This window comes from Labrus mixtus, chromosome 18, assembly GCF_963584025.1.
Source record: "Labrus mixtus chromosome 18, fLabMix1.1, whole genome shotgun sequence".
Taxonomy (NCBI): Eukaryota; Metazoa; Chordata; class Actinopteri; order Labriformes; family Labridae; genus Labrus; species Labrus mixtus.
Genome location: NC_083629.1, coordinates 8932086 through 8958895, shown reverse-complemented (window position 1 = coordinate 8958895; position 26810 = coordinate 8932086). Strand labels below are relative to the sequence as shown.

The 26810-nt window shown below is 45.4% G+C and overlaps 1 protein-coding gene across 1 annotated transcript; it reads left to right on the top strand.

The window, feature by feature from the left end:
- On the top strand, positions 1-26703 carry mgaa (MAX dimerization protein MGA a). Its single transcript, XM_061063741.1, has 28 exons — positions 1-145; positions 3604-4743; positions 5319-7128; positions 7878-8004; positions 8903-9001; positions 9369-9479; positions 9626-9742; positions 9926-10713; positions 12473-12740; positions 13684-13811; positions 13892-13963; positions 14044-14128; positions 14249-14577; positions 14795-15262; positions 15761-16022; positions 16401-16571; positions 16675-16953; positions 18411-19018; positions 19118-19243; positions 20237-20348; positions 20432-20556; positions 20720-20826; positions 21106-21220; positions 21684-21795; positions 21948-24148; positions 24280-24360; positions 24980-25188; positions 25702-26703. Exons 2-25 carry the CDS (start codon positions 3674-3676, stop codon positions 22283-22285), a joined length of 7827 nt encoding a protein of 2608 aa, XP_060919724.1. The 5' UTR covers positions 1-145; positions 3604-3673; the 3' UTR covers positions 22286-24148; positions 24280-24360; positions 24980-25188; positions 25702-26703.
- Positions 26704-26810: the final 107 nt, after the last annotated feature.

Here is a 26810-nt window from a genome sequence, read left to right as displayed (position 1 = left end):
GTCACAGCGCAGGACACCGCATGCAGTTTTTCCTCTCTAAGCAAAGATCCATGATGTCGACGATGTGTAGTCGACGGACACACAGACACTAACGCTCGGATTAACGTCGCATCGGCGAACAACCGACGTGTTCGACCAGCTGAAGGTAAAGAGAGCGCGTGGCCCGGTGTGTCAGGAAGAACCGAGCGTGAGGTTCAGGTTTCATGGAATCCATTATGGCTGAGCACGAGGCCTACTGCTAGCTTCATGTGACATCACATTAATCTTCATATAAAGCATCCGGAGGTTAATATGAAGCTCATCATTCATCTTAGTGATGGTTACACATCAATGTTCCTCATGTGTTTCTCCTTCTCCATGTTTCTGACATGTTTCTCATGTTCAGTTAACACATGGCGGCTACATGATGACATGAGGCTCAGGTTAAGAGTATACTCAAGGAGGGAAAATTGTGATTAAGTCAGTAAAATCACAGAGTCAGTATATAACTTCAGTAAAGGATGCCAATTGGACTGAGCTAAGCTCTGTCTGATTAGTAGTTGTAGTGAGTTAGCTGGGTGAGTTGTACAGGTGAGTTTCTGCATTTCGTTTTGCAGACGCTTTTATCCAAAGCAATGTAGCCTACATCAGAGAGTAAGTACAACACAAGCAAAGATCTAGAAAGGAGGAAGAAAACATCAGTAAATGCAAATGAAAAGCCGTTCGGACACACAGGTGATGACAGGCAATGCAAAGACAACATCGACAGATGTTCTTGAGAGTTCTAATCAGCATCAAAATCATCCTAAAATCATTATTATCAAACAAAACCATCATCATCACTATCGTCATGAATAATATTAAGGTCGTAGGTATTCATGAAAGAGCTGGGTCTTTTTCTTAAAGATGCAAAAGGACTTTGCAGATCGAAATGGAAGGAGTTGTAGCGGGTGTGTTATAGCAGGTTAGCTGGCCGAGTTGTAGCGGGTTAGCTGGGTGAGTTGTAACGGGTTGGTTGGGGAATTGTAGCCGTTAGCTAGGTAAGTTTTAGTGGGTGAGTTGCAGCGGCTAGATTGTATTGGGTTAGCGTGTAAATTGGGTGCGTTGTAGCGGGTGAGTTGTTGGGTAAGCTGGCTGAGTTGTTGCAGGTGAGTTATAGCAGGTTAGCTGGGTGAGTTGTAGCGGGTTGTTTGGGTGTGTTATAGCAGGTTAGCTGGGTGAGTTGTAGCAGGTTGGTTGGGTGAGTTGTAACGGGTTGGTTGGGTGAGTTGTAGCGGGTTGGTTGGGTGAGTTGTAGCGGGTTGGTTGGGTGAGTTGTAACAGGTTGGTTGGGTGAGTTGTAGCAGGTTGGTTGGGTGAGTTGTAGCAGGTTAGCTGGGTGTGTTATAGCAGGTTAGCTGGGTGAGTTGTAGCAGGTTGGTTGGGTGAGTTGTAACAGGTTGGTTGGGTGAGTTGTAGCGGGTTGGTTGGGTGAGTTGTAGCGGGTTGGTTGGGTGAGTTGTAGCGGGTTGGTTGGGTGAGTTGTAGCAGGTTAGCTGGGTGAGTTGTAACAGGTTGGTTGGGTGAGTTGTAACAGGTTGGTTGGGTGAGTTGTAACAGGTTGGTTGGGTGAGTTGTAGCAGGTTGGTTGGGTGAGTTGTAGCAGGTTGGTTGGGTGAGTTGTAACAGGTTAGTTGGGTGAGTTATTAAAGCAGGTTAGCTGGGTGAGTTGTAGCGGGTTAGCTGGGTGAGTTGTAACGGGTTGGTTGGGTGAGTTATTAAAGCAGGTTAGCTGGGTGAGTTGTAGCGGGTTAGCTGGCCGAGTTGTAGCAGGTTAGTTGGGTGAGTTGTAGCGGGTTGGTTGGGTGAGTAGTAGCTGGTTGTTTGGGGAATTGTAGCCGTTAGCTAGGTACGTTTTAGCGGGTGAGTTGCAGCAGCTGAATTGTATAGGGTTAGCGGGTAAATTGGGTGCATTGTAGCGGGTGAGTTGTCGGGTAAGCTGGCTGAGTTGTTGTGGGTAAATTGTAGCGGATGACTTGTTGTGGGTTAGCGGGTAAATTGGGTACGTTGTAGCGGATTAGCTGGGTGAGTTGTAGCAATGTCAGGCTGTTATGTTGCTTGTTCACTGCTGATCAGTTAATAATCTGCATTTTAAACGCACAGCTAGTTAAACTCAATCTCAAAAGACTTCATAGGCTGTGTATGAAACCTAACTGACGTTACATGACGGATACTAACCCGACGGTCAGCACACCTTTAGCAACTTACTAAACAATGGGTCATGGCTCCGGAAGCTAGCATGATCATTGATGCATAAAAACAATTCAACAACAAAATTGTATTACTAATACAGCAAAGTAGTTATATTAATATAATTAACAACATATAAAATATGTCACAGTAAGGTTGCCTTTATTTGTACCTGTCTCGTTGGCTGACTGGTGAGCTCTGGCATTGGATAGGCTGAGAGCTGCAGTGCATTCTGGGCTCCCATCTTATACAAATCTGTCCAATAAAGTAAACATTAGGGTATTTCTCACTATATCTCTGAACGTACTACATACTAAATGTGACGTCATGCTGAGTAGGAATAGTATGAAAGTCTGTAGTTGGGGACAAAGATATAATTTTTATATTTATATAAAATGTGTTGTAGCCAAACAACAACCTCTGTGTTGAAAAATGAAACAGATGCAGAAGTGTAAATCCTGCAGTTTGTCAAGTGGCCTCTTGAGGCCGGCTCCAGAAGCACCGAAAGTCATATGCACACCCATTTTGCACACAGTGCATGTAATTCACTTATACGCACAGTATGTAAAATCATCCGCCACCAGGGGGCTCTCAATCAAAACAATAACAAATGATGATGCCAAGGCTGGCGGAGAATCATGGGAGTGATTCTGTCTGCTATTCCCCCTTTAAAAACCGCTTTGTTTTGATTTTCAAACGATACGTGTTATCCATAGTTAGAGGGGTAGCTGATATGATTGACAGGTGGGCGCGATGTAACCATTCGTCATGAGGCTTAAAACCCGCTCCAGCTCTCAGTCTGTCGTTAACTGATTACTCGCTTGTCTTCAGTCCATGATGATTAAAAGAAGCATGCTGAGGTCCTGATTTATGCTCAAAGCAATGGCTGTCAAGAAATAGAGTCGTATCGAGAAATATGTTTTCATCAGCAGCCAAACAGAACTCCACCCTAACCCTTAAAACTACACAGATTCAGTCACAAGCTACAACACAATGTAAGACACAGACTTATAAACCCTCTTTCTCTGGTCTCCTGCACACAGATGAGTTGAATAGGAGGGTCGTGGTGCATGTTCATGTGTTTATATGCACAGTTCCTTTTAATTTTGTAATACTGTGATATAATACTGTTAACGCAAAAATCACACAAAAATGATCATGATATAAATTTCAAGTACTATCGCCCACTTCTAGTGTCATCAGCTCATAAAGCCCAGCTTAACTGAAGGTCACACGCTTCATCAACCAAGTAATGTCTGCAGTATAACACTGCAGTTTAAAATCTTAAGGTTAACAACAGAAAGGGTTGAACTCAATTCACCTAAAGAGCTTCATGAATAGAAGCTTTATATTCTGTAAGAAAGTGAAAACACAGTGTGTCATCTTGTTTCACAGGATGCTGAACCAGGGCACAGATGGTTAAAAAGCAGGAAGATCCTGCTCTGTAGATGTCTGGAATCTGTCCATGGCTTCTAAGAAGCAGAGAGGAATGGTTTTCTGTGAGGAAGGGGGGTTCACACCTGCAGCAGACCACCTACCTGAGTGCTTTGCAGCTCTTAAACCAGGGAGGAGAAATGAAGGTGGGAAACACAGCACCTGTTTGATGAATGAAGAAGCAGGCATGATGGGTAGCCCCTACATGAACCCATCAGAGGAAGCCATCAAGGCTACTGTTGGACTTCCTGCTTTGAAGTATCCAGCAGGTTCAGATAGCATTTCACCTGACAGCCTGTCACCTGCCTGTGTCTGCAGAGGCATCAGAGTGACTCTGGACAACAACAGCATGTGGAACGAGTTCTTTAAATGCAGAACAGAGATGATTCTGACCAAACAAGGAAGCAGGATGTTCCCCTATTGTCGCTTTCGGATCTCCGGCCTGCAGCCGTCCAGGAAGTACACGTTGATCATGGACATTCAACCTCTGGATAACAGTCAGTATGAGTGGACTGGCAGCAGCTGGCAGGTCGCTGGGAAGGCAGAGTCTCAGGTGAAGAGTGCACCATTTGCCCATCCAGAGTCTCCTTCGACGGGCCAACACTGGATGCTGAACCCAGTGTCCTTTTACAAACTGAAGCTCACAAACAACCTGACAGACCAAGAGGGTAACACCATCCTGCATCCTATGCACCGCTACCTGCCCCGTTTGCACATCTTTCAAACTGACAAGCCTGTTAAAGACATCAAGCTGAGCGGTCCTGCTGTCTTCACCTTCACTTTCCCTCAGACTGAGTTCATGGCCGTCACAGCGTACCAGAACTCTCACTTTGCTCAGCTGAAGGTCGACTGTAACCCGTTCGCTAAAGGACTGAAGGAGGACATCTCAAAGCTAAAAGTGAACTCTAGAAAAGATTATAGCAAAGATGGAGGCACAACAACAAACAAGCTGCATCCTGTGAAGAAGAGCTTGAAGTCTTTACTGGAAAACCATAAACTGAGAACCTCAAAAGCAGCGAACTTGATGCCTTCAGTGTCATGTGACCTGCAGACTACAAACAGAGATCAGTCGGCTGCAAAGATCAGTGGGGAAAGTTCACGGTAAGATGTCATGCTTTTCTAATTATTTACAAATGTCAAGAGAGAGAACAAGAAGGGAAACAAACTCCTCAATTTCCCTCAGCAGACTTCTGAATAAAGCACTGTATAAACTGATGATATTTAGTCAGCACAGAGCTTTAGCTCCATGTTTAACCTGTATATTAAGTTTTAAATGGGTTTGGATCAGTGTCCTAATAGTTACCCAGAAATTCCCAGTGTGCACTGTTATGGGGATCTTTGCTACAGCCTTTGTTTCATGTACAGCGTGAAGCTTAAGTTGTAGTCAGTGATGAGCACTGAACCATACTCAGCTCTGATTGGACAGTTGTCTTCACTACACTCACAGAATAAATTATATCCACACATAGTTTTCAGGTACGCAGCTCTAAGGTGCGTTGCAGGGTGGGTTGTACCTGAGTTACGACACTAAACATGAACTAGATTTAGTGTGATTGGCTGTAAATGGAGGAGATCTCAAGTGTGTTGACATTCATGTGTTGAGTTGATCAGAGGTTATGCAAGTTCTACTTTTTATCATGATAATGGCTCATGTTTCATGGTTTGGTTTCCTTCAGTTCTCCTCCAGCTCAGAAGTTATTTTCTGAGCTGATTCGTGAGGCTCACGTTTCACTACAAAGATGCAACCTGGACCAGCTGAGCAACAACAACATCCATCACACAACTGAGTGGACCAACACTAAAACAACAACTCTAAAACACAATGGACAAGAGGGCAGTAAACCTGTCAGAACACACAGTGAAACATCAGCTGCAAACAAAGATGGAGCTGTTGTGAGTACCAGGAAAGTGAGGCAAGACCCTGTGAAGTCACTGAACATCAGTACTGATTGTCCTGCTACATCAGCTTCATCAACTTCATCAGCGGGCCACTACTTGTCTGTGGACTCGGAGCACCAACGGAACTTGTCTGTGGACTCGGAGCACCAACGGAACTTGTCTGTGGATTCCGAGCGCCAACAGAACTCTTTTGTGGAATCAGAGCACCAACAGAATTCGTCTGTGGACTTAGCGCACACACTGAACTCTTCTGTGGACCAACCAAAGCCTGAAGCTCCGTCAGAAGACCAAGTTAAACAACACAAACGTCCGGCACAGCTGCCTCTTCCAGCTCTAGCTCTGTTTTTAAAGCAGCACTCTACAAAACGTAAAAAAGCAAAGATCAGGCAGGACTCTCCTCCCCCAGCACTCCCATCTGAAACTTCTTCTGAACCCATGACTTTGAATCCTGCTTCCTCAAAGGACCCCCCTAAAGATGTAACTCAGTCCAAAAAACAGACGTCCTCATGTGCTGATGAATGTCTTTCACCTGATGAACCCAGCACTTGGCCTTCCAGTCCATCAGGTCAGGAAGCTACAGCTGCTTCGAACAGACAAAGAACTGATTATATGTCTATGTCAGACCCTGAAATCACCACCCAACATCAGGCTGATAGTCCACCTGTGTTATCCAGCTCAGATGAGCTTCTTTGTCCCCCTTTGACATCTTTTTCCCCCATGAGCTCCTTTTCTCTTATCCCCTCACCATCCTCTGACCTGGTGTTACCTGTTGAGATTTCACACCCATCAGCCTCCCCCACCATGAAGTCTGAGTGTCTGCTTCCTGATCCAGAGTGTTCTTCTTTTGCCTTTGAGCCATTGTCTCCTACAAGTTCTCCTGAACCATTACCTTCGCTGCCTGTATCTATAACTTTAGAACTCAGCTCTCAGACTTCTGAATATGAATGTGTTCATCCTGAAGAAGAATCAGCTGAATCAGTGTTTAAATGGCATACAGTTTTACCTCCACCTGAGCCTAACGTCCACTCTTCATTCACAACATTTCAGTCCACGCCACACACTCTTCCTTTAGCCTCTGTTCCATCTCCTGTGCTGCCTTCAGAGACTGCCTCCCTCCCTGAACCACAGTCTTTGGACCCATCCACATCGCCCCCTGAGATGTTTCAGGTAAACGAACAGTCACTACCATTCTCTGCAGAGCTGTCCCCCCTCGCACTCCAGCTGCCACTGTCGCCAACCTTCTCCTCTTTAGACGGAGACCCGTTATCACCCACGCCATCACTAGCTGACCTTGTGCACCTTTTCTCCATGGACGATGACCTGGGGTTGGGGGTGGAGTTTTCAAACTCAGAGTCGGTGGCTGCAACCTGCCTGCCTTCAAGCACAGTTGAAACAGACCCACAGGAGTCGTCTCAGCCGCTGCAGATGGTCCAAGCCAACAAACCCTGCAAACGCAGGAAGAAGTGTCGCCGACGAAAGGTCGCTAGGACCCACACGGATCAGGAGAAAGACAGCTCCACCTACACCTGCATGCAGGCGAACCTTGAGGAGGTGGAGGAGCAGCTGTTTATCTCCTTCACATCAAAGGTGAGACCTGTCAGAGGTACATCACAGAGGTGTTCTATCTGAGCTCTAACCTGCCCTTTGCAAGATTGTGTCGTGTACCAAACTGCACAGTGACAAAGTCTGTTTCTAATTAAACAGCTGAACTATGTTTTTACAGAGCCAGGAAGTCCCCCACACCTCCACCTGTTTGCTCAGGTCAAAACAGTGTTTTAGGATAATAAAATAAGCAATAAGTACCAAGTAGGACTACAATAATAAGATACAAGATAAAACAACAATTTAACAGAAGGTTACACTCAGGTTTAAGTTAACTCTGACATTTAACAGAAGGTTACACTCAGGTTTAAGTTAACTCTGACATTTAACAGGAGGTTACACTCAGGTTTAAGTTAACTCTGACATTTAACAGGAGGTTACACTCAGGTTTAAGTTAACTCTGACATTTAACAGAAGGTTACACTCAGGTTTAAGTTAACTGACATTTAACACGAGGTTAAACTCAGGTTTAAGTTAACTCTGACATTTAACACGAGGTTAAACTCAGGTTTAAGTGAACTGAGGTTTTTTTATGAGCTGCAAATGCATAGATTCTCGCCACGTGTCCCTCAGATCTTGAGCTCGGCTCATCAAACTATTGGTTGTAAGGTATAATTTAACTTGTTTAGGCCCAGTAACTGTTTCAATATAGACCTCTATAGATCTTCAAACAGTTTCGGAGATTGTTGTTGTGTCAGTGAACAGTCTTACAGAAAATACATTTTGTATTTCAGGAGGCCCTCAAACTTCACATTGTGGACTCTTTAAAAGTATCAGACCCTGAGGCTCAGAGAACACATGAAGGTCACCTGCAGACACCTGAAGGTCACCTGCAGACACCGGAGGACTCACCTGAGCACGGTAACAGCTCACAGATATAAGTCACACTTTGTTTGTGTTCTTTGTTGGATTTAGAGGATAGATATCACTTTAATCTGTCTTCTTCATGTTGAGCATAGTTTAGCATACTGACTGGAAGTAAGGGGAACTGTTAGCCTAGCTTAGCATACTCACGGGCAGTAAGGGGAACTGTTAGTTGAGCTCTATCAACAGAGGAAGTAATGTAAATATGTCTCACTTGTAACCTATTTTCAGAACAAGTTGTGTAAAATTTAAATAAAAGAAGTGCTGTTGTAAAACATGCTAACTCCATATTTAAATGAAAACAGCCCAAAGACAACATTTCTAACTGATAAGTTAAATTTTTTTGGAGAATTTTTAGCCCAATTTGAATTTGATTGAAGCAAAATGTTTTTAAAAAGTTGGGACAGTCACGTTTACGGCTCTGTAGCATCACTCTGTGAGGTCAGCAAACTCTGTACGACTGATTGTTTTTTCTACCCGTTTATATGGTTCCGCATTAAAGTTTTCTTCACTAATGTGCAGAGTAGCCATGTCATGAACACTAAAGCACCGCCACACCTCTCTGAAACTGTGAACTAACTGTTAGCCCTAGAAGCTAACGGTGAAAGTCTGGCATCATTATAGGTCTTTTATTTCAGTAGGATGTTAAAGAATGCTAAAGTTAACAACTTTTAGTTGTTGCTAAGCTAACTGTATCACGAATGAGGAACAGGAGCTAAAATAATGTACACTACTGTATGTTAAATTTAAATGTAAGCAGTTTTTTGTTTTAACCGTTTCTAAAGTTTGTGCTAAGCTAATTCCATCCTGCACCCTACAACACGCTCGTTTTCAGAAAATCTGTGCTAGCAGCCAGTTAGTCTCTTTTATAATAAAGTGTTTTATTTGTCAGTAGACAGCTTGGAGAAAAAGATTGCTGCCTTCCAGAAGATCCTCCTGAGAGACCTGAAACTGATGAGACACAGACAGGTGATCCATCCTGTGCTGCAGGAAGGTACGTTGCATACATTTCTTTTAGCATTCTTTTTTTTTAAGGTTGATTTTGGGGCTTTTTATGTCTTTCGTTAGAGACATGGCAGTGAAGAAGAATTCACAGAGTGAGAGAGAGGTATGACATAACCCAGCCTGCTAATGTGACAGCCTGCTAACGTGACAGCCGGACGTAGCACACGGACATGCTGCTGTAAACACAGAATAGCATAGAACTGAGTTGTATAGATCCGCCTCGAGGATCTGCCCACGGATTGGCCTATTGTCACCAATACCCGATATAGCTATTTGTGTCAGGATCGGACCGATATCCGATACCAGGATTAGATCGGTTTTGTCCCTAAGTGTAACCTGGTGTAATCTGTTTTTAGTGGGTCTGAAGATGAACCTGCTGGATCCCACTCAGGCCATAGACCTGCAGTACTTGGGGGTCCGCCTGCCCCTGTCCCCACCTGGACTCTCTGTGGATCCCTCAAATCCAGGTCTGTACCCGCATCTGGATCTGAACCAGGTTTAAATACCATTAGACCACCATGACTCTAGACTGTCCTGTGTTTATCTAATGAGATAAATCAGCTTCAAACATTAAACTGATCTGTGGTCAGTATACCTTTGTTACTCTGTGCAGGTGTTTGTGGTGCGTTCGTGTCCCGGACAGGAAAAACAACAGATGTGACTCAGATTAAAGGCTGGAGAGAGAAGTTCAGTCCATCAGAGGCTCCACCCCCTCCTGCACTACCTGAAGGTGATCTAATTTAGTGAAGATTATCAGCTGAAAATAGGACTTAATTTAACTGATAAGAATCTATATTGATACACTTGAAAGATATAGAAATCAAACTTTGATAAATAACTTAAACATTCTGCAACCTGAACCTAAACCAGGACTTTCATGACTTCTGACCCTGTTGATGTTTCCCTCCTGCAGTTGGTCCTGGTCCTGACACACAGAAGAAGAACCTCTCTGCATTCTGTAGTGACATGTTGGATCAGTACCTGGAGAATGAGGGAAAGCTGATTGATCGGCAAGTTGACAGTCTGTCTCAGCAGCAGTCTGACCCTCCGGTCTACCAACTGCCCACCACCAGCACTAGCTACGTCCGGACCCTTGACAGCATGCTGAAGAAGCAGGTGGCCTCAGACCTGATATCTGGATTCATTCCCCCCTCCAAGAGACCCAAACTCCCTCCAAAGGAGCCCCGAACCTACCTGAGAGAAACCACCAAGCAGAGAGGTCCAAAATCACACAAACCAAGACCAGAATCTGCTCTTACATCTGGATCCAGTCCAGCTGAGTCAACCCATGTCACCAAACTGCCCATTGTTCCGACCGCAGCTGCCTCCCTTTCTTCAGCAGCCCCCCCTATATCAGAACCCTTGGCCCCAATCAACAAACCTAAGAAACAGAGACACATTCTGAGAGTCCCATTTGCATCAGGACAGCCATCAAAGGTAAAGGAGAGGAGGAAGCTTAAACCCAGGACCATGTCCCAGACCCTAATCCACCCCAGCATTACCAATGTCGTCTCAGAAGACTTGGCTCCACTGGATTCAGACCCAGAACAGGGGAATAAGACTCATAGCGTTCCTGTGGTGACAAGGGGTCTGCTGAGACAGAAGGACCTGGAGGATGGAGGGGTCTGGGAAGGAAAACCCAGAACCAGAATCACAGAAGAGAGGGCTGCCGTTGCTCTGACATCACTGTTCACTCTGAAGGTAAGATCATACTAGAGTCTGAGCCACAACCCTCTCCCTGCGGTCCACCACCCACAGGGAGAGTCATGCAGCTCAGTTGCAGGGAGCCTTGAACCTCAGCGTTCTGATCTTTGGAATCCCTAACCTGCTCTCGAATGTGGAACATCAACTGTATGGCAGGAAACAGGTAAAGTTGGATAAAATACAAATACAGCACTGGATCTGGAACCAGACTCCAGGAGAGCTAGAGGCCAGGGCAGGGTTACTGCGAGCCCCTGGCTGAGCGCTGCTGTTTTGCCTCATTGCAAAATCAAGACTCTGGCTATGTTTGTACCTTATGCCCAAAGAGCTGCTTGGAATACACAGCCTTTTGGAGGCTCCTTGCGGAGAAGGTCCATATCAAGGTCCTTCTGAAGGACTCTGAACACAGTGATGCATAACCCTGGAGTAGTTGATTTGGAGGAACAACCTGTCCAATCTGAACCTTCAAGGTGTTCTGTTAATGGACATGTGTGTTTGTTATGGATTTACTGGAACAAACCAAGTTTCAGCACAGGGTGGTTCACAAATGTCCCTGGTTCCAGAACACTGACGATTGACTTGAGAGTCGTATCATCAGATCTGCGGCTGTTGGTCTGAGACACTTACGTTGAAGAGAGGAGTAGAACTGTCAGGTGGCAGGTGGCAGGGGAGGCTGCAGACAGACCTGGTAAACCCTTAACATGTAGTGAGGGGAAACTGTAAGCGTCTGGTGGAGTCCCATGTCTACAAGGTCTTCAACTCCCTCTGGATGAACGTTTCTTTCATCTCAAAGGAGATTGTGGATGTGGAGTCTGAGTGGTCCATAGTTAGAGATGTACTCCTCTGCAGCTTCCAGGGATCTCAGGAAGCTGCAGAGGAGTGCAGAGTGTTCAGTAGGGATGTGATTTCAAACCTTGCAAGGAAAAAAGCCTGAGGTGGTAGGAATTTTGGTAGGCTACGGAAAAGGACTTGTGGTTGGCCTCAAGGATTTTCTGGCAAGCTGGCTCAGACTCTTTTCAGCAGGGGGCGAGTTAGAGTTTAGGGGTGTAGAACTGCTGATGCAGACAGGGATATTATTTAAAGAACTCTTTCAGAAACTCCTGAACCCAATCAATGCGTCCTCTGATGAGGGAGTCCACAGAAAGCACTACCCATATCATTGTCAGAGGTTGCTAAGGTTGTCAAGAAGTGCCATGGCAGTACACAGCACCTGACCTCCAGCAGGTGCTGTAAGCTGGTCAGGATGATGTCATAAACTACAAGTCTGGGACCATGGTTCTCAGAGGAGAAATTCTTCACAGCAGACAAAGAGTTCAGATAGTTCACTTGTTCACAGTGAGTATAAAATTGATTGTGAGATTGACATGTTGATGCAGCATCAGATCCGATGCTGTAACAAAAAAGGAACTAACTAGGAGGGCTAGGCTCCTCTTTAACAGGTAGATATATGTCCCACCCCTCACCTGAGTTCATGAGATCTGGTTAGTGGTCAAAAGAAGAATTAATGAATGGTGGAACATTTGACCAAAATGAGTTTCCTCTGCAGGGTGTCTGGGCTCAGACTGGGAGTGGGGTAAGGAACTTCGAGTTTAGTGTAGCTGCTACTCTTTACCAACAAAAGGTGAGACCTGAGAGGGTTTTAAGTCTTGTCAGGATCCCTCGAGAGGGCCTCCTGTTTGAGCTAGGAGTACATCCCGGGGTAGACCCTGAGCTTCTAGTGGGTTCTGAGATTGTATGTGGTATCTATGTTTCCCCCCAGGGCTTTGTCATCGAAAATCCGACCACTCCAGTGCAGGTGGTCCGCAGACAGGCCCCTCCCTGCCTAAATGAGTTCTGCCGGCTGGGCTGTGTGTGCTGCAGCTTGTCTCATGGCTGCAGGATCAGTCACTGCGGCCGGCCCGCCTGCATGCTGGGCTGCAGCTGCCTCAAACAGAAGGTGGTTCTCCTCAAGCACCTTGACCCGGACTCAAGCCCCTCCCACCAGGGAAACAGGAAGAGGAGGAGGAGGAGGATGAAGATGGCTTATGGTAGGTTCACCTCCTGCACCTGCTACTTAAGCTACAACATTCAATCAGAGAGCTTCAGGCTCTGATGTCACCCAAAGCAGGTGATGAGACACTGAAGTTTAAATTATTTTTGTCTGATATAAAAAATGTAGCTAATATCAAATGTAAAACATTAAAGGGATACTTCACCCATTTGCATTAAGCTTTGTATCATTAGTAGGGCTGGGCAACAATTAAAAGTTTTAATCGCGTTAATCGCATGAGTTCCTGTGATTAATCACGATTAATCGCATTGTTATACGCAAAATCCAATAATGAATTCAAAAGTAGTGTATAGCGCACTTTTATTGTTAATGTACTTCTCAACTTAAACTATGTAATCAAAGCAAATAAATACAAAACTAAAGCTTATTGCCACTGCAAGGGCATAATGTCATCCTGTTTGTTATATAAAAAAAAAAAACTGCCCAGAAAGGTTTTAGGCTAAGAGGTAAAGTGGGGGGAGAGTGTGACAGGTTAATTGAGAACATTGATGTTTATTGTTTGGTTATTGGGGACCCCACAAACACATTTTTGTTGTACTTGTCATTTGAAATTCTTTAGTTTATAATCTTTTTGAATTCATCTTCAAAGTTGCTAATGTTAATGTATTTTTCTGAACTGCAACATTATTCAAGCAGTTAATGTTGACATGTTATTAATTAAATGCGCTGCATAATCTACACCAGTAGGTGGAGTCTGTGAATGACAGTGACATGCAGGAGTTCAGAGAAGAAGAGTGTTGTTGTTGTGATGCTCCGGAGTTAGCAAGAAAGCTGTAGTTATTATTCAGCAGCTGAAGAGACTCGTACTTGTGATTGCTTGACATCTTGACACCTGTTAATGTTGACACCTGCGGTCTACCTTCAGTCACATCACATCATGACACCTGTAGTCTACCTGTACATGACCTCTCCCCTTGTAGTTCTGAAGGAGGCGGACTCGGTTTCCCAGCCTGCCGAACGGGTCCGTACTCTGTGGAAGAGGGATGGCAGAGACTCAGATCAAGATCCGATTCACGTCCCTAAAGCAGTTCATCGGCCCTGCCCATCAGTAAGACCCAACTTCTCCTGTATGCCTTTCATAATAAAGGTTCATACTTCCTGTTCTATGATCTGTCTGTCTGCCTGCAGGAGAGGACAACAGTTAGCAGCTGTGCCAGGGTCAGAGGTTATTTCCCGAAGAGGCGGAGCCAAAAAGTGAAGGTAAGCTCCTGATTGGCTGAGGTCAGGTGAGCTCAGATGTCATGGCAGGTGAGACCTGACGGAAGTTATTTTGCTTCCAGGACACACCTGAGGACAAAAAATCTAAGGACGGTCGTTTGAAACGTGTGAAATTGAAGGACCCTCGGAGCTCCACATCCTCAGCAGGTAGACACAGGACTGTTTCATAAAGTGGCTGTGTGTGTGTGACTAATGGCTTTCTTATGCTGCTATTTCAAAGATTTAAGTGTGATGTCATTGTGACATCATTGTCGTCGTTTCTTGCAGCACTTGGACCAGATCAGGTTGTTTCCTCAGTCCAATCTCCTAGTTCTTGTATCGAGTTAACCCCGAAGCCGTCCAAGCGTCTGATCATCCTGACGGAGGGTAAGTGGGGCAGCGCCGCCGACAGGAGCATGGTGTTAAAGCACCTGTGTGAGCGAATGGCTCAGGACCAACTCAACCAATCGTTCTGCCTTGGGGGGTACCGCATAACTCCCATCAGCCAGACTGCTGAGGGGGACGGGGCTGACAGCTGCATACAGTACAGAGTCCACATCTCCATACCAGAACCAGAAAAACCAGCACAACAAGCACCTAACACAGACCAACAACAGGTAAGAACTCACCTTAAGAGCTTACAGCACACACCTGAGCAGGTGACAATAACCCCTCACACAGCACACACCTGAGCAGGCATACACACACCTGAGCAGGTACACACACCTGTAAAGGTGCTCGTAAATCAGAACATCTGTCTGAGCATGTGAGCAGTGCCCTTGATTTGATTGATTTTTTTACTAATTTGATCCTAATGGACCTGTATCTCATTAGGAACACATGAAACAGGTTTTCAGGGAGGCGGAGCCTCCTGAAGAATGGCAGAGAGAGGTGGAAGCGGAAGAGGCTGAGCCTCCTGAAGATTGGCAGAGAGAGGTGGAGGAGGAAGAGGCGGAGCCTAGTGAAGACTGGCAGAGAGAGGTGGAGGAGGAAGAGCCTAGTGAAGACTGGCAGAGAGAGGTGGAGGAGGACGAGGCAGAGCCTCCTGAAGATTGGCAGAGAGCGTTGGAGGAGGAAGAGGCGGAGCCTAGCAAAAATGACCAAACAAAGGATGTCAGTGAGGAGAAGGCAGCATCAACTTATCACCAGGTGCACGATGCAAACCACAGAGAAGAACAGGACATGAGATCAGAGAAGAAGAAGAGGATCAGTTTGGGTCTGCCATTCCTCACAGGAGTCTCACCTGCTGGCTTCCTGATGACCAGGAGGAAGCAGCCAGGAGGAACAGACCACCTGGTCCAGGTGAGTTGTTGCCCCCCTGTCCCCCCAACTAATCAAACTCTGCCCACTGATTATCTCACTCACACATCTGTCATTAACTTTTCCTGTTTACCTGTTGGCTTGTATTTACCTTTTTACCTGTGTGTTTATCTTTGTGTTTATCTGTTTACCTGTGTTTATCTTTGTGTTTACCTGTGTGTTTATCTTTGTGTTTATCTGTTTACCTGTGTGTTTACCTTTGTGTTTACCTGTGTGTTTATCTGTTTACCTGTGTGTTTATCTTTGTGTTTACCTGTGTGTTTATCTGTTTACCTGTGTGTTTATCTTTGTGTTTACCTGTGTGTTTATCTGTTTACCTGTGTGTTTATCTGTTTACCTGTGTGTTTATCTTTGTGTTTACATGTGTGTTTATCTTTGTGTTTACCTGTGTGGTTATCTGTTTACCTGTGTGTTTACCTGTTTACCCGTTTGTTTACCTGTGTGTTTACCTGTTCACCTTTTTCCTGTGTGTGTCATCAGGTGAATGGGAAACTCTATCCTCTGGCTAAGATCCAGTTGGGACAGATGGGGGCGCTTCATCCTGCGAACAGATTGGCAGCTTACTTGACGGGGCGGGTGGGGTCAAACAGGAAGCAGCATGGCTCCTCCGCTGAACCTCACCAGAGCCGAAGTCCTGGAACGCCCCACCATAATGCTTCCTCCTCTTCTCCTGTGGTCGGCATTCCTCTACCCAAACCTCAGCCGTCAGTCCCAATTCTCTCCATCCAGACCCCACCAACAGGTGAGCTTTACCTGTTTATATAAAACGTATCAGCCTATTAGAAAACACTTGGATCGGGCCAAACTGTAAGTGTCTGTTAGCATGCTAACTGTCAGGTCAGTCAGTGACTGTCCGTTAGCATGTTATTGATCAGGTCAACCAGTGAGTGTGTGTTAGCATGCTAACGGACACTCACTGGTTGACCTAATTGTTAGCATGCTAACAAACACTCACTGGTTGACCTGATCAATAACATGCTAACGGACAGCTAACGATGATGGAGTACTCAACATTGAGTTTCTGTGACTGATCTTTAGCTTTAGCTCGTTAGTGTGATGTAGTTTAGCATTATTGGGAATCTGTTCACGTTTTAACGCCTCAAACTAACATCTGTCGCAGAGTCTCATCTGCCAGTCTTCCTCCACCAATCAGCTGCCTTGTCTAACCAGCCAACACTTGAGGGGACAGGGTCTCGGGTAGTGACAATGATGTTGTACCCAAATAGGACAGGAAAGACCAACCAGGTCACAGTGGTACCTGCAGCATCTTCTAGCTCCGCCCATCTACCAGGTAAGATGACATTATCCTCATGTTCTTGCTGGTCTCTGGTCCACATTCAGATCCTGTCACTGCTTGCCTCTGGTCTAAATTCAGACCCTCTGGTATGTTTCAGGTCCAAACCCGGCTCTGAAGGTCTCTCAGGTGTGGATGGTCCCAGCCACGGGTCCTCTTCAGGGTCCTGTTCGGGGTCCGTCACCAACCTCCACTGGTCAGAGGATGATACTGAAGCCAGTTCAGACCACATCAGGGTTACAATTCTACCGCAGACCTGACGGGAAACTTGTCCAACTGGTCCCCCTCAGCCAGCTGAGACCAGTCCCCAAGATCCAGGAAAAGAACAAGATCCAGGACCAGAAAAAGATCCAGGACCAGACCTGTTCTGTGCAGAAAGGTGAGTCTGAGAGAAACTTTCTTTTTGATTCTGAACTTGGACTTTTTTCTGCACCTGACATGTTTGCCAAGTTAGTGTGGTTTGTCGACCTCGATCCAACCTCACTACAGGAAGCAACCACTGTGGGCCGTCTCTTTTCATCATTACTGAACATGCGTTAAAGACCACAGGCCGGGGCTATGCCCCACTTTCTATTATAGGCAAACACGACTTTATAACATGTAGGGGGGCAAACACAACTTTGAGAAATTAGGTCTTGTTGAGCGGTAGCTTTGCTAAGTTGGCTGCCCGGCTACCGGCACTGTTGCCCGGCTTGAGAACGGGACTTCAGTCCACCAGGATTTTGAACTTGTCAGGCCCGGGGCAGAGGGCTCTCTGTGGGTGAAGTGTCAGTGTTTGATGACAGGGAGAATGTTAAACTGTAGCAAAGAGATGAGTAGCGAGTTCAACCCGGACACCGGGGACGGCGAAAGCTCAAAGTGTCAGGCTGGTAAAGTGGGTGCAGAGGGACGAATTGCAGCTGGAGCTCATAGCCCCAGAGCTAGCACTAGCTCCAGGCATCCCGGGGCTACAGCCACGGACCCACACTCGGCTCTCGTCCCTGATGTCAAAATCCCGGTCGGACTCGCTTTATCTCCGCGTTTCAGTAACATTGAAGTTATCCTGTGTCTTCAACGATAAAACTTCCCTATCTAAACATAACTTTATGTTCCTAGCTGTCTCTCTTACTCTATCCCGTAGGCTAAATAAACAGATCCACAGCGCCCCTACAGGCCTGGAGCACTTCCGTTTAAGGATTAACTTGCAGCGTTTCTGTGTTTGCTGTTGTTTTCTGGTTGTGTGTGTTTTGACTTCAGTTTCGTTTCTGTACTTGCAGCGCGTTTGATGCTTATGCAGTTGTTTTGCCTATTTGCAGCGCGTTTCAGCCTTTACATTTGTTGTGGTAGTTTGCATTTGCTTTTGAATGTGCAGCATTTCTATATATGCTGCGCGTTTTTCTATATGTATGTCATTTCATCAGTTGCTGAGCGTTTGACCCCTACTGGCCACCGTACCTATCTGACGGATCTTCAGAAACAGTTTGGGTGGATGGGCAGGTCCTGGTTCAGGAGGATTAACGTGCTCCTTCTCCTGTACTGTCTTGATAAGCGTCTTCAGTTACTCCAGAACATCAACATATTATTTTCAAAGTGTAACGTTTGCCTACAGTGATAGAGCTAATAAAACAGATGAGCAGAGCCGATATCGATCCTTGTAGTCGCCTATCCATTTAGAAATTGTAAAGTTTCTTTGGAGCAGCCAAAGCCAATCAGGAGTCAAATAGTCTTTGTCTAAGAGTTCTTGATCATGATGGTATCTGTGAGCACCTGAAACTTTGATCATGTGACTAAACATCACCCCTTTACATGTCCCCTCCAACATGTTTTCCCCTCCCACAATTGTTTGTTCCCCCCCAGTCCTCCAGCCTGCTTACTGTCAGACCTCAGACCCCCAATCCCTGCCCCTCCTCCCTGCCCCAACCCAGCCCCCCTCTGCTGTCTTGGCTCAAAGGGAGACTTGTAAATTTAAAGTCTTCCCCACTGACCACACAAAGGAACCAATGATTGTCACCTGTGTGAAAGTCCCGCTCCCTCCCCCAACCAAGATGGCCGCCTCCTCCCCACTCCTCCCCAAGGCCTCTGTGAATCTTCTCTCCCTCAGTCCAGATAAAGGTGAGGGGGCAAGCTTGGGTGTGAAGACTGTGACAACGGCCCCTTGTGGGGTTGTAGTCCATCAGAAACCTCATACCATAATCCAGACCACTAGTAGATCCCAGTCCAACCCTCAAGGGTCAGAGGTCTCTCTATCCCCACCTCAACCCCCAGCCCACAGGACCGGACCTGAGCCAGAGCCGTGTAGCAACCTAAGGGACCTGGACATGATGTGTGTGGAGACTGAGGTGGTTGCTGCCGGGACAGTTGTTGGAGACAAGCAGCAATCAGAGACGTTGGAAACTGAGGAGACGGAGAACTCGTCAGACTTTGAGGAGGAAACGGACGAAGAAAGAGATTCAGTCAAATCTCAGGTATGATTAAGACTTGACCATTTACCAGAAGTTAAATATCAGAACAGAATAATCCGGATTATGTTTAAGATGGTTTGATGTGTTCTCTTTGTCATTAAGCCTGACAACATACGTCACAACATGTTGGAGAAGCAGCGTAGAGTGAAGATGATGAAGCTGTTTAAAAATCTGAGGAGAGAATTGGGACAGGAAGAGAAGACACCAAAGATCCACATCCTGAAAAAGGTACATTAAATATTTTATATTTATTTTATGGTTAGAGAGCTGGTTAGTTTGGTGAATGGTACCGTAAAATCCGGAATATAAATCGCACCAGTATATAAGACGCACCCTGTTTTGAAGGTCTCTTAAAGAGAAAAATAAGTTAGTAAAAGAACTGTTTTCCTGCGTGACAATTTATATTGTGTTCAGCGATGTCTACAACGTGCATTTTCTGTGCAGCTGTGTCGTTCTTTTAGTTCCGTCTTTTTTCACTTTCGGGAGTTTGCGCTCCTACTAGCTACAGTACGGTAGTTGAGCTCTCAGCCTGCAGGGAAAGTTGTGAGGCACAGCCTCCGAGCTTGCGAGCCACGCTGCTTGACTCCGCTGGTCACTCTTTAACTTTAATACAGGATTCTTTCAATCAAAAAGCACTCCACAAGGTTTATTTATGGAACAATATATACCACTGTTTTCTGTAAATACATGATTATGACCTCGTGAGGGAGAAAAGATGTGAAAAAAGTCGCGCAGCCAGCCTGGTCTGTGTCGCTGTCTTTCCCAGCACAGCGTGCGCTCAGATTTCAATACACAATGAATGGGGATGGGTTTTTAATCACGTCAGGTCGCAGTTAATGGCTGCTGCACCCGCTTTAATGACGGCGCGTGTTTCAGTATTTTATACTGGTATATTGGTCGCACCGGTGTATAAGACACAGCCAACTTTTAAGACGATAAAAATAGGTATTAAAAGTGCGTCTTATACACCGGATTTTACGGTAGTTGTTAGTTTCTTTATTTGTAAGTTTGTTTATTGATTAGTTAGTATGCTTGTTTGTTGTTTGGTTTACTGGTTAGTTTGTTGGATGGTTTGTTAAATTGTTGAGTTTCCAAATAATTTGTTTGTTGTTGGTTGGTTATAATTGCTTGGTTAATTGGTTTACTTGTTTGATAGTATATTTGTTGGTTGATGTATTTGTAGTAGATTGTCAGTTTGTGTTGTTTGTGTTGTCACTGCAGGCGATGGAGGCGATCCAAGAGCTGAGGACTGCACAAACAAATCTTACAGGGATAAAGAGGTTGCTGATGAAGAGGAGGGACCACTATCTCAGCATCATCGCTCCCCCCACAGGTTTGACCTCTGACCTCCCTGTTACAACCTCTGACCTCTGACATTGCCCTACTGACCTCTGACTGCCCTCTCACCACTGGCAGGAAGTAAACACAAGGAGGTGATCGAGGAGGCGGGGCTTCAGTCGGACAAGATGTATGAGCTGACAGACAACTCGTCTGATGAGGAGAAAGTCATCGCCTTGACGACAAATGTGATGGATTCTCAGGTGGACCATAAACAGATACTAAATCAATAATCACATATATCAAATCAAAACAGAAAGCAATGAACTGTGAACGAGTTGATTTAAATTAGATTTTTGATGTTTTTTTATGTAATGTTATGAAAAAATAAAAGAGAAGAACATGGCGTCTGCATGTTTGTTTCAGGTGGAACATGATGTTCAAAGTGTCACCATGGGGATGATGGATGAGATTGGTCAGCTGAGTGATGCCCAGAGGAGTCTGTCGAGCATCATGGAGGACCTGGACTCAAAGTAAGAACTGATTCACTTCCTGTCTCAAGATGAGGTCACCATGACATCACTGGAATAACGGCTTGGTCCTCCATTTTCTACATTGAAATAATTCTTTAAAAAAACAACAGACAGGAAATAATGAAAAGAACCTGATTTTAGAGACAGGACTGATATAAGATACATGAGTATTCACCTGCAGCTTCACTTTATAAAACAAGCAACCAATCAGAGCAAGGACCTTTGAGCAAAGAAGAGTGAGTCGAAACCAACATGTCATCATCTTTTTTCTGACAACAGAGACGCTTTGAGTGCAAAGAAGTTGCTGCAAGATCAAAGAGTCAACACCGCCTTCAAAGCTCTCCAGTCCGTGATGAATGACAAAAACTCTGCAAGGACACACCTGTTAAAACAGGTAACAACCAGCAACCACAGCAACAAAACATTGTGAAACTAGAGCAACCACACATCAGGAACCTAGAGCAACCCCACATCAGGAACCTAGAGCAACCACACATCAGGAACCTAGAGCAACCACACATCAGGCAACCTGTTACGCCGCTACACATACCCACAGCTAAATGCTATCCTTGCGCCTGACTCTAAGGCCAGTGAGCCCGAGGAGAGGTGCAGCAGGTCTCCAGTTGGAGAATTACATAGTTAAATTAGCATAATAATATTTCAATTTAGGTGATATTGATTCAACGAGCAGCCCGACTACCTCACGCTCACTTGATTAACAAACAGTTTTTTTTAACGACCTATCAATAAGTTGATAGGTGGGTGTATTTTAGTCGACGACTTTTACTGTTGTTGACTTCAGTCTCAGTCACAGAAATTCAGGAGACGAAGGGTTAAAGTCGATTGTTGTGTTTCAGGCTTGTCGGGAGATTCAGACGCTGCAGTGTGAGATGAAACTACTGAAAAGTCTGAAGAGCTGTCTGAGACAGCAGAGAGACGCCTACATGAAGAAGATCCAGCAGGGGTCAGGTGAGGAGCAGAGGGGGAGGAGTCTTACTCGATGAGGCCAATGAGGGGAGAGGAGGAGGGGGAGTTGAAATATTTCTGCAGAAGGTGTAAACATTTTTTGTTTTGAATGTTGAGCTGATAGGTGCAGCTGTTACCTGTGTTTGTGTCTGCAGGTAAAAGTCAGCAGGGAATCCTCAGGAAACACCAGTCGTCCAAGAAAGACAAAGCAGCCAATCATCTTCAAGATACAGAAGGGGGTGTGGCTTCCTCATCAACTGATGATGACATCATATTAACTTCCTCCAACCTGCAGCAGCCTTTCAAGGCTCCTCACACGCTGACCCCGCCCACAACTACACCTGTGCAGACACATTTTTTGAAAAATCAACCTGTCCTGGCTCCCACTGTTACCCACAATTCATCAGGGGTTAAGGACAGGACGAGGACGATCCCAAACATCCTGACTCACAGAAGGAAGATGGTGAAGGGTGAGATGTTGTTGATTATTTAACGAGCTGGGCACAATGCGGTTAATCCATTGAACGCTGCATATCTCTGTTAAAGGTTTAATTCATTTTGAACGTAGACGTTAGTTTGAAAAATGATTCAATACATTTTTTTTTTTTTTATGGTATTTACGTTGCGTGTGAAGACACGAGGCTGTCATCAGGTGTGATGTCGACCACGATAGGGAGAGAGAGAAAGTCCTGTTTCTACTCAGGCTCTCATTGGCTACAGTAGCCTAGGAACAGTGAATGGAAGGCCCTGATTGGTCCAGTGAGGTGAAAGGTCAGAGTGCATGAATAAGTACAGAGAACAGCTGAGAGTTTGGATCAGTCTATGGATCTTTATGGATGTGATTAGTTTAAATCTTGTTGAGGACCTTTTCTATTGGAATATTCAGACCTGAAGAGAACAGTCAACCTTTAGACGTTATTTTCAACCACTGAAGCTACAGACCTATCACAGATCAGTGGGTGGGAACTCACTCCCAGAATCGAAACTTAATGTCCGCCACATTGCTTGGAGGCTATGCTAACAGGCTCTATGGAGAAAGTTGATAATGGCGAAAAAATATAAATATAGCGGCGAGACGGTTGCTACCGACAGGCCGGTCCTGTGTCTTGGCTGCTGCGGCCGCTGGCCCCCGGGGCCACGTGCCGCCGCTGGCTAGCCGCAGCAGCCAAGACACAAAACCAGCCGGTCGGCAGCAACCGTCTTGCCGCTATGTTGCTATATTGCTGGCCGCCACCGGCCGCTGCCAACTCAGCAGCCGAGACATTAGGTCTGCCTGTCGGCGGCGGTGAGGACGAGGAGCCAGGGCCGGCTCGAGCTGGGGCGGACCGGTGGTGTCGGTGCTCTCACTGTTTGCCTATGGACACAGACATAGAGTCTGTTTTCTGCCAGGAATTTTCAAGATGCCAATTCCTTCTGGATGAAATCTCGGAATCAGTTAAGGAAACGGCCTTATGTGTTGAATTAAATATGTCTGTAAATAGAGGACCTTAGTGGGAGTGGCCTGCGGTGCTGTGCATTCTGGGATTTCATCCACATGAGCCAAAAAGACACTTTCTGCCTTTTCTCTGCCAAGAAGGCACTTTAATTCACATTTCTACTACATATATGACCCAATGTCAATACAGATTCATGTTTCAACGGGTGAAGTATCCCTTTAAGAGCGGTGAATGAGGCACAATGCATCACAAAGACGTGTTTGTTTGTCAGTGGTCTGACAGATGTGTAGATTGTGGTTGCTATGGTTTACACGGTCGTGATCACGAGAACCTTAACTTTCTAACGATGTATCACGAGTGATGAACACAGAGCAGCTGAGTTAAAGAAGGTGATGATGAGAGACGGGTCAAACACGTTTCTATTATTCATAGATTTTGTTTCGAGTTCATCACAGCGCCTGACTTTGTAAAAATCTGATGTTTTTTAAATTTATAATTGGTAAACGTTACCTTTAACCTTCCTTAAATGTTAATGAAATGTACTCGTATGTAAGTTAATGTTTTTGTTGGAGGGTTAATTCGTGATGACCTGTGTAATTTAAAGTTTGTTCACAGAGACTGAAATCAAATCATGTGACATTTTGTAGGGTAGTTTTGTAATGTATGGAGGTAAACAGGTTAGTTGCTGGTTAATTGATTAATTATTGATCTGTAGAATATTCTGGACGATCATAACAACAGAATGGGATCTATCGTCTACTTCCCGTCTATGTTTGTCCTTCCAGAGCTGCCGCTCTTTCAGGCTCTAGTTCCCACTGAGGTTCTTTCCCTGGCAGGGGCCTTGTTGCCGGGGCAACCAGTCCTGACTATGACCCCGGTGATGTCAGGGCCTTCTGTGCTGCAGACGTCTGCTTCAGCCGGTACTGTTATCTGCTTGAACATGCTTTTATTTTGAAGTGGAACCTGACAAATTCATGTCTGAAGGCATGGCCTCATTGACCCTCAACATGCTTTTATATTGAAGCTAAACCTGATTACTTCCTTCTTGTAGGCGTGGCCTCAGTGACCCTCAGCATCCCAGGTCTGACCAATCAGCAGATCCACATAACCTCACTGCCCCAACCACAAACTGGTAAGACCTAGTGTAGCTCCGCCCCCTTCACATCATTACTTTAGGGTAACTTAACTGACTTAACCAACCAACCAACCAACCTAATTAATAGAATAGAATAGAATTATTTTATTGATCCCAAACTGGGAAATTGTGGCGTTACAGCAGCAGGTTATCCAACACACTGCACACAATATGAGTAAAGCAGCTGACTTGCTAATTAAACTGCTAACCAAAATAACTAACTAGATAACTAACCAGACTACCTAACTAAACAACTAACTAACCAACCAGACTAACTAACTAGCTAAGTACCAGACTAACTAACCAACCAAACTTCCTAATTAACTAAACCACCTACTAACCAGACTAACTAGCTAATTTACTTACTGTAAAAAACAAATTGACTCAACTTTGAAACAAACTAACTACACTAACAAATGGATTTAGCTGAACTAAATAAAGAAACTATGTTGATAATAATTTAATTTTGATAATAATAATAACTTACTAACTAGCATAACTAATCTGGCAACTGTGTTCTTAAGCAGCTGGCTGACTCAGTTGTTGATTGAAAGCTTACTGAACTAACCAGATGACAGACTAGTTAACCTGTTCATTTTGTTTTTATTGTTTACAGCTCAAAACATCAACAACCAGCTGCAACTGGTTCAACCAACAAAACAACAAGAACAACTAATGACCCGTAACACAGACCAACAACCAACCACCCATGAACAACTAGTGATACAACAGCAACCAGAGACACAGCAACAACAGCAACCAGTGTCACAACAACAACAGCAACCAGTGACACAGCAACCAGTGTCACAGCAACAACAGCAACCAGTGTCACAACAACAACAGCAACCAGTGACACAACAACAACAGCAACCAGAGACACAGCAACAACAGCAACCAGTGTCACAACAACAACAGCAACCAGTGTCACAGCAACCAGTGACACAACAACAACAGCAACCAGTGTCACAACAACAACAGCAACCAGTGTCACAGCAACCACAGCAACCAGTGACACAACAACAGCAACCAGTGACACAACAACAGCAACCAGTGACACAGCAACAACAGCAACCAGTGTCACAGCAACCACAGCAACAACAGCAACCAGTGACACAGCAACAACAGCAACCAGTGTCACAGCAACAACAACAACAACAGCAACCAGTGTCACAACAACAACAGCAACCAGTGACACAGCAACAACAGCAACCAGTGTCACAGCAACCACAGCAACCAGTGACACAACAACAACAGCAACCAGTGACACAACAACAGCAACCAGTGACACAGCAACAACAGCAACCAGTGACACAGCAACAACAGCAACCAGTGTCACAGCAACAACAACAACAACAGCAACCAGTGACACAGCCACCACCAGTGAACTGTCAACAGACTCCACAGGTCAGTCCTGGCGAGTCCTCCTTTCGGGGTCTTGGGTTAGAGGATTCAGTGGGCGTGTCTATCAGAGGCGGGGCTGACTGCCTTACATCGCTCCTCGACGAGATTGTCTTCCTCAACCAGCAGAACTCCAACAAGGAGACTGAAGTGGGGGTACTATTTCCAGGGAAACAATTCTTTGAGGTGGGGCTGCAGGAGGAGAGTAGCACTGTGGGCGAAGTCTCAGAGCAGGGCGGGGCCTCAGAGCCAGGCGGCGCCTCGGAGCAGGGGAGCCCATGGCTCCTGCGGCTGGATTCTGACTCTGAGGACACAGTTACCACGGAGACAGTACAGACAGAGACCACTACGGGCCAATCACAGCCTAGTCCTGTTGTCCTGACTCCGCCACCCCTGCTGCAGATGAAGGTGGGCGGGGCAACAGAGGCAGACCTCTCCAGCATTGATGGAGCAGCAGTAGTGGGAGAGGAGACGAGGAGGGATGGAGGCATGACCTGGAGGCCGATGCCGAGGTTGGTCCCTCTGGGCCTGAGAGGACACGCCTCTAGCTGACATCACGCAGTTTTAGTCCGCCATGACACTCCACTGAAATGCTAAAAATGTATTAGCATTGATAAGAGCAACCAGATGAACAACCAATCAGATCAACAAGCAACCAGCTCTAATTTCTGTAAAATCAGTAGAGCGAGAGAGAGAGAGAGAGAGAGAGAGCTTTAATGAACATGAAGCTGCAGAAATCTTCAACATTAAAGTTTGATGACTGTAAATAAAACAGTGACTAACCTGTACCTGCTCAGTGTTGGCTGCATTCTGTTGTTTAGTTAAACTGTTTAAAGTATGTACAGTGTACAGGTGTTTAGTTCTTTTTTTACGTGTACTTTTTACAGTGTTGGAGGAGAAAACGATGCCTCAGAAACAAAAATAAAGTATAAATATGAACAACAGCCTCATCGTCTTTAATATAAATCATGGTGTTACTCTGTTTCTACCAACTGAGGGCGCTGCTGCGTCACACTGGAGTGTGGCCTTGAAGCTGTACTTCAACAAAA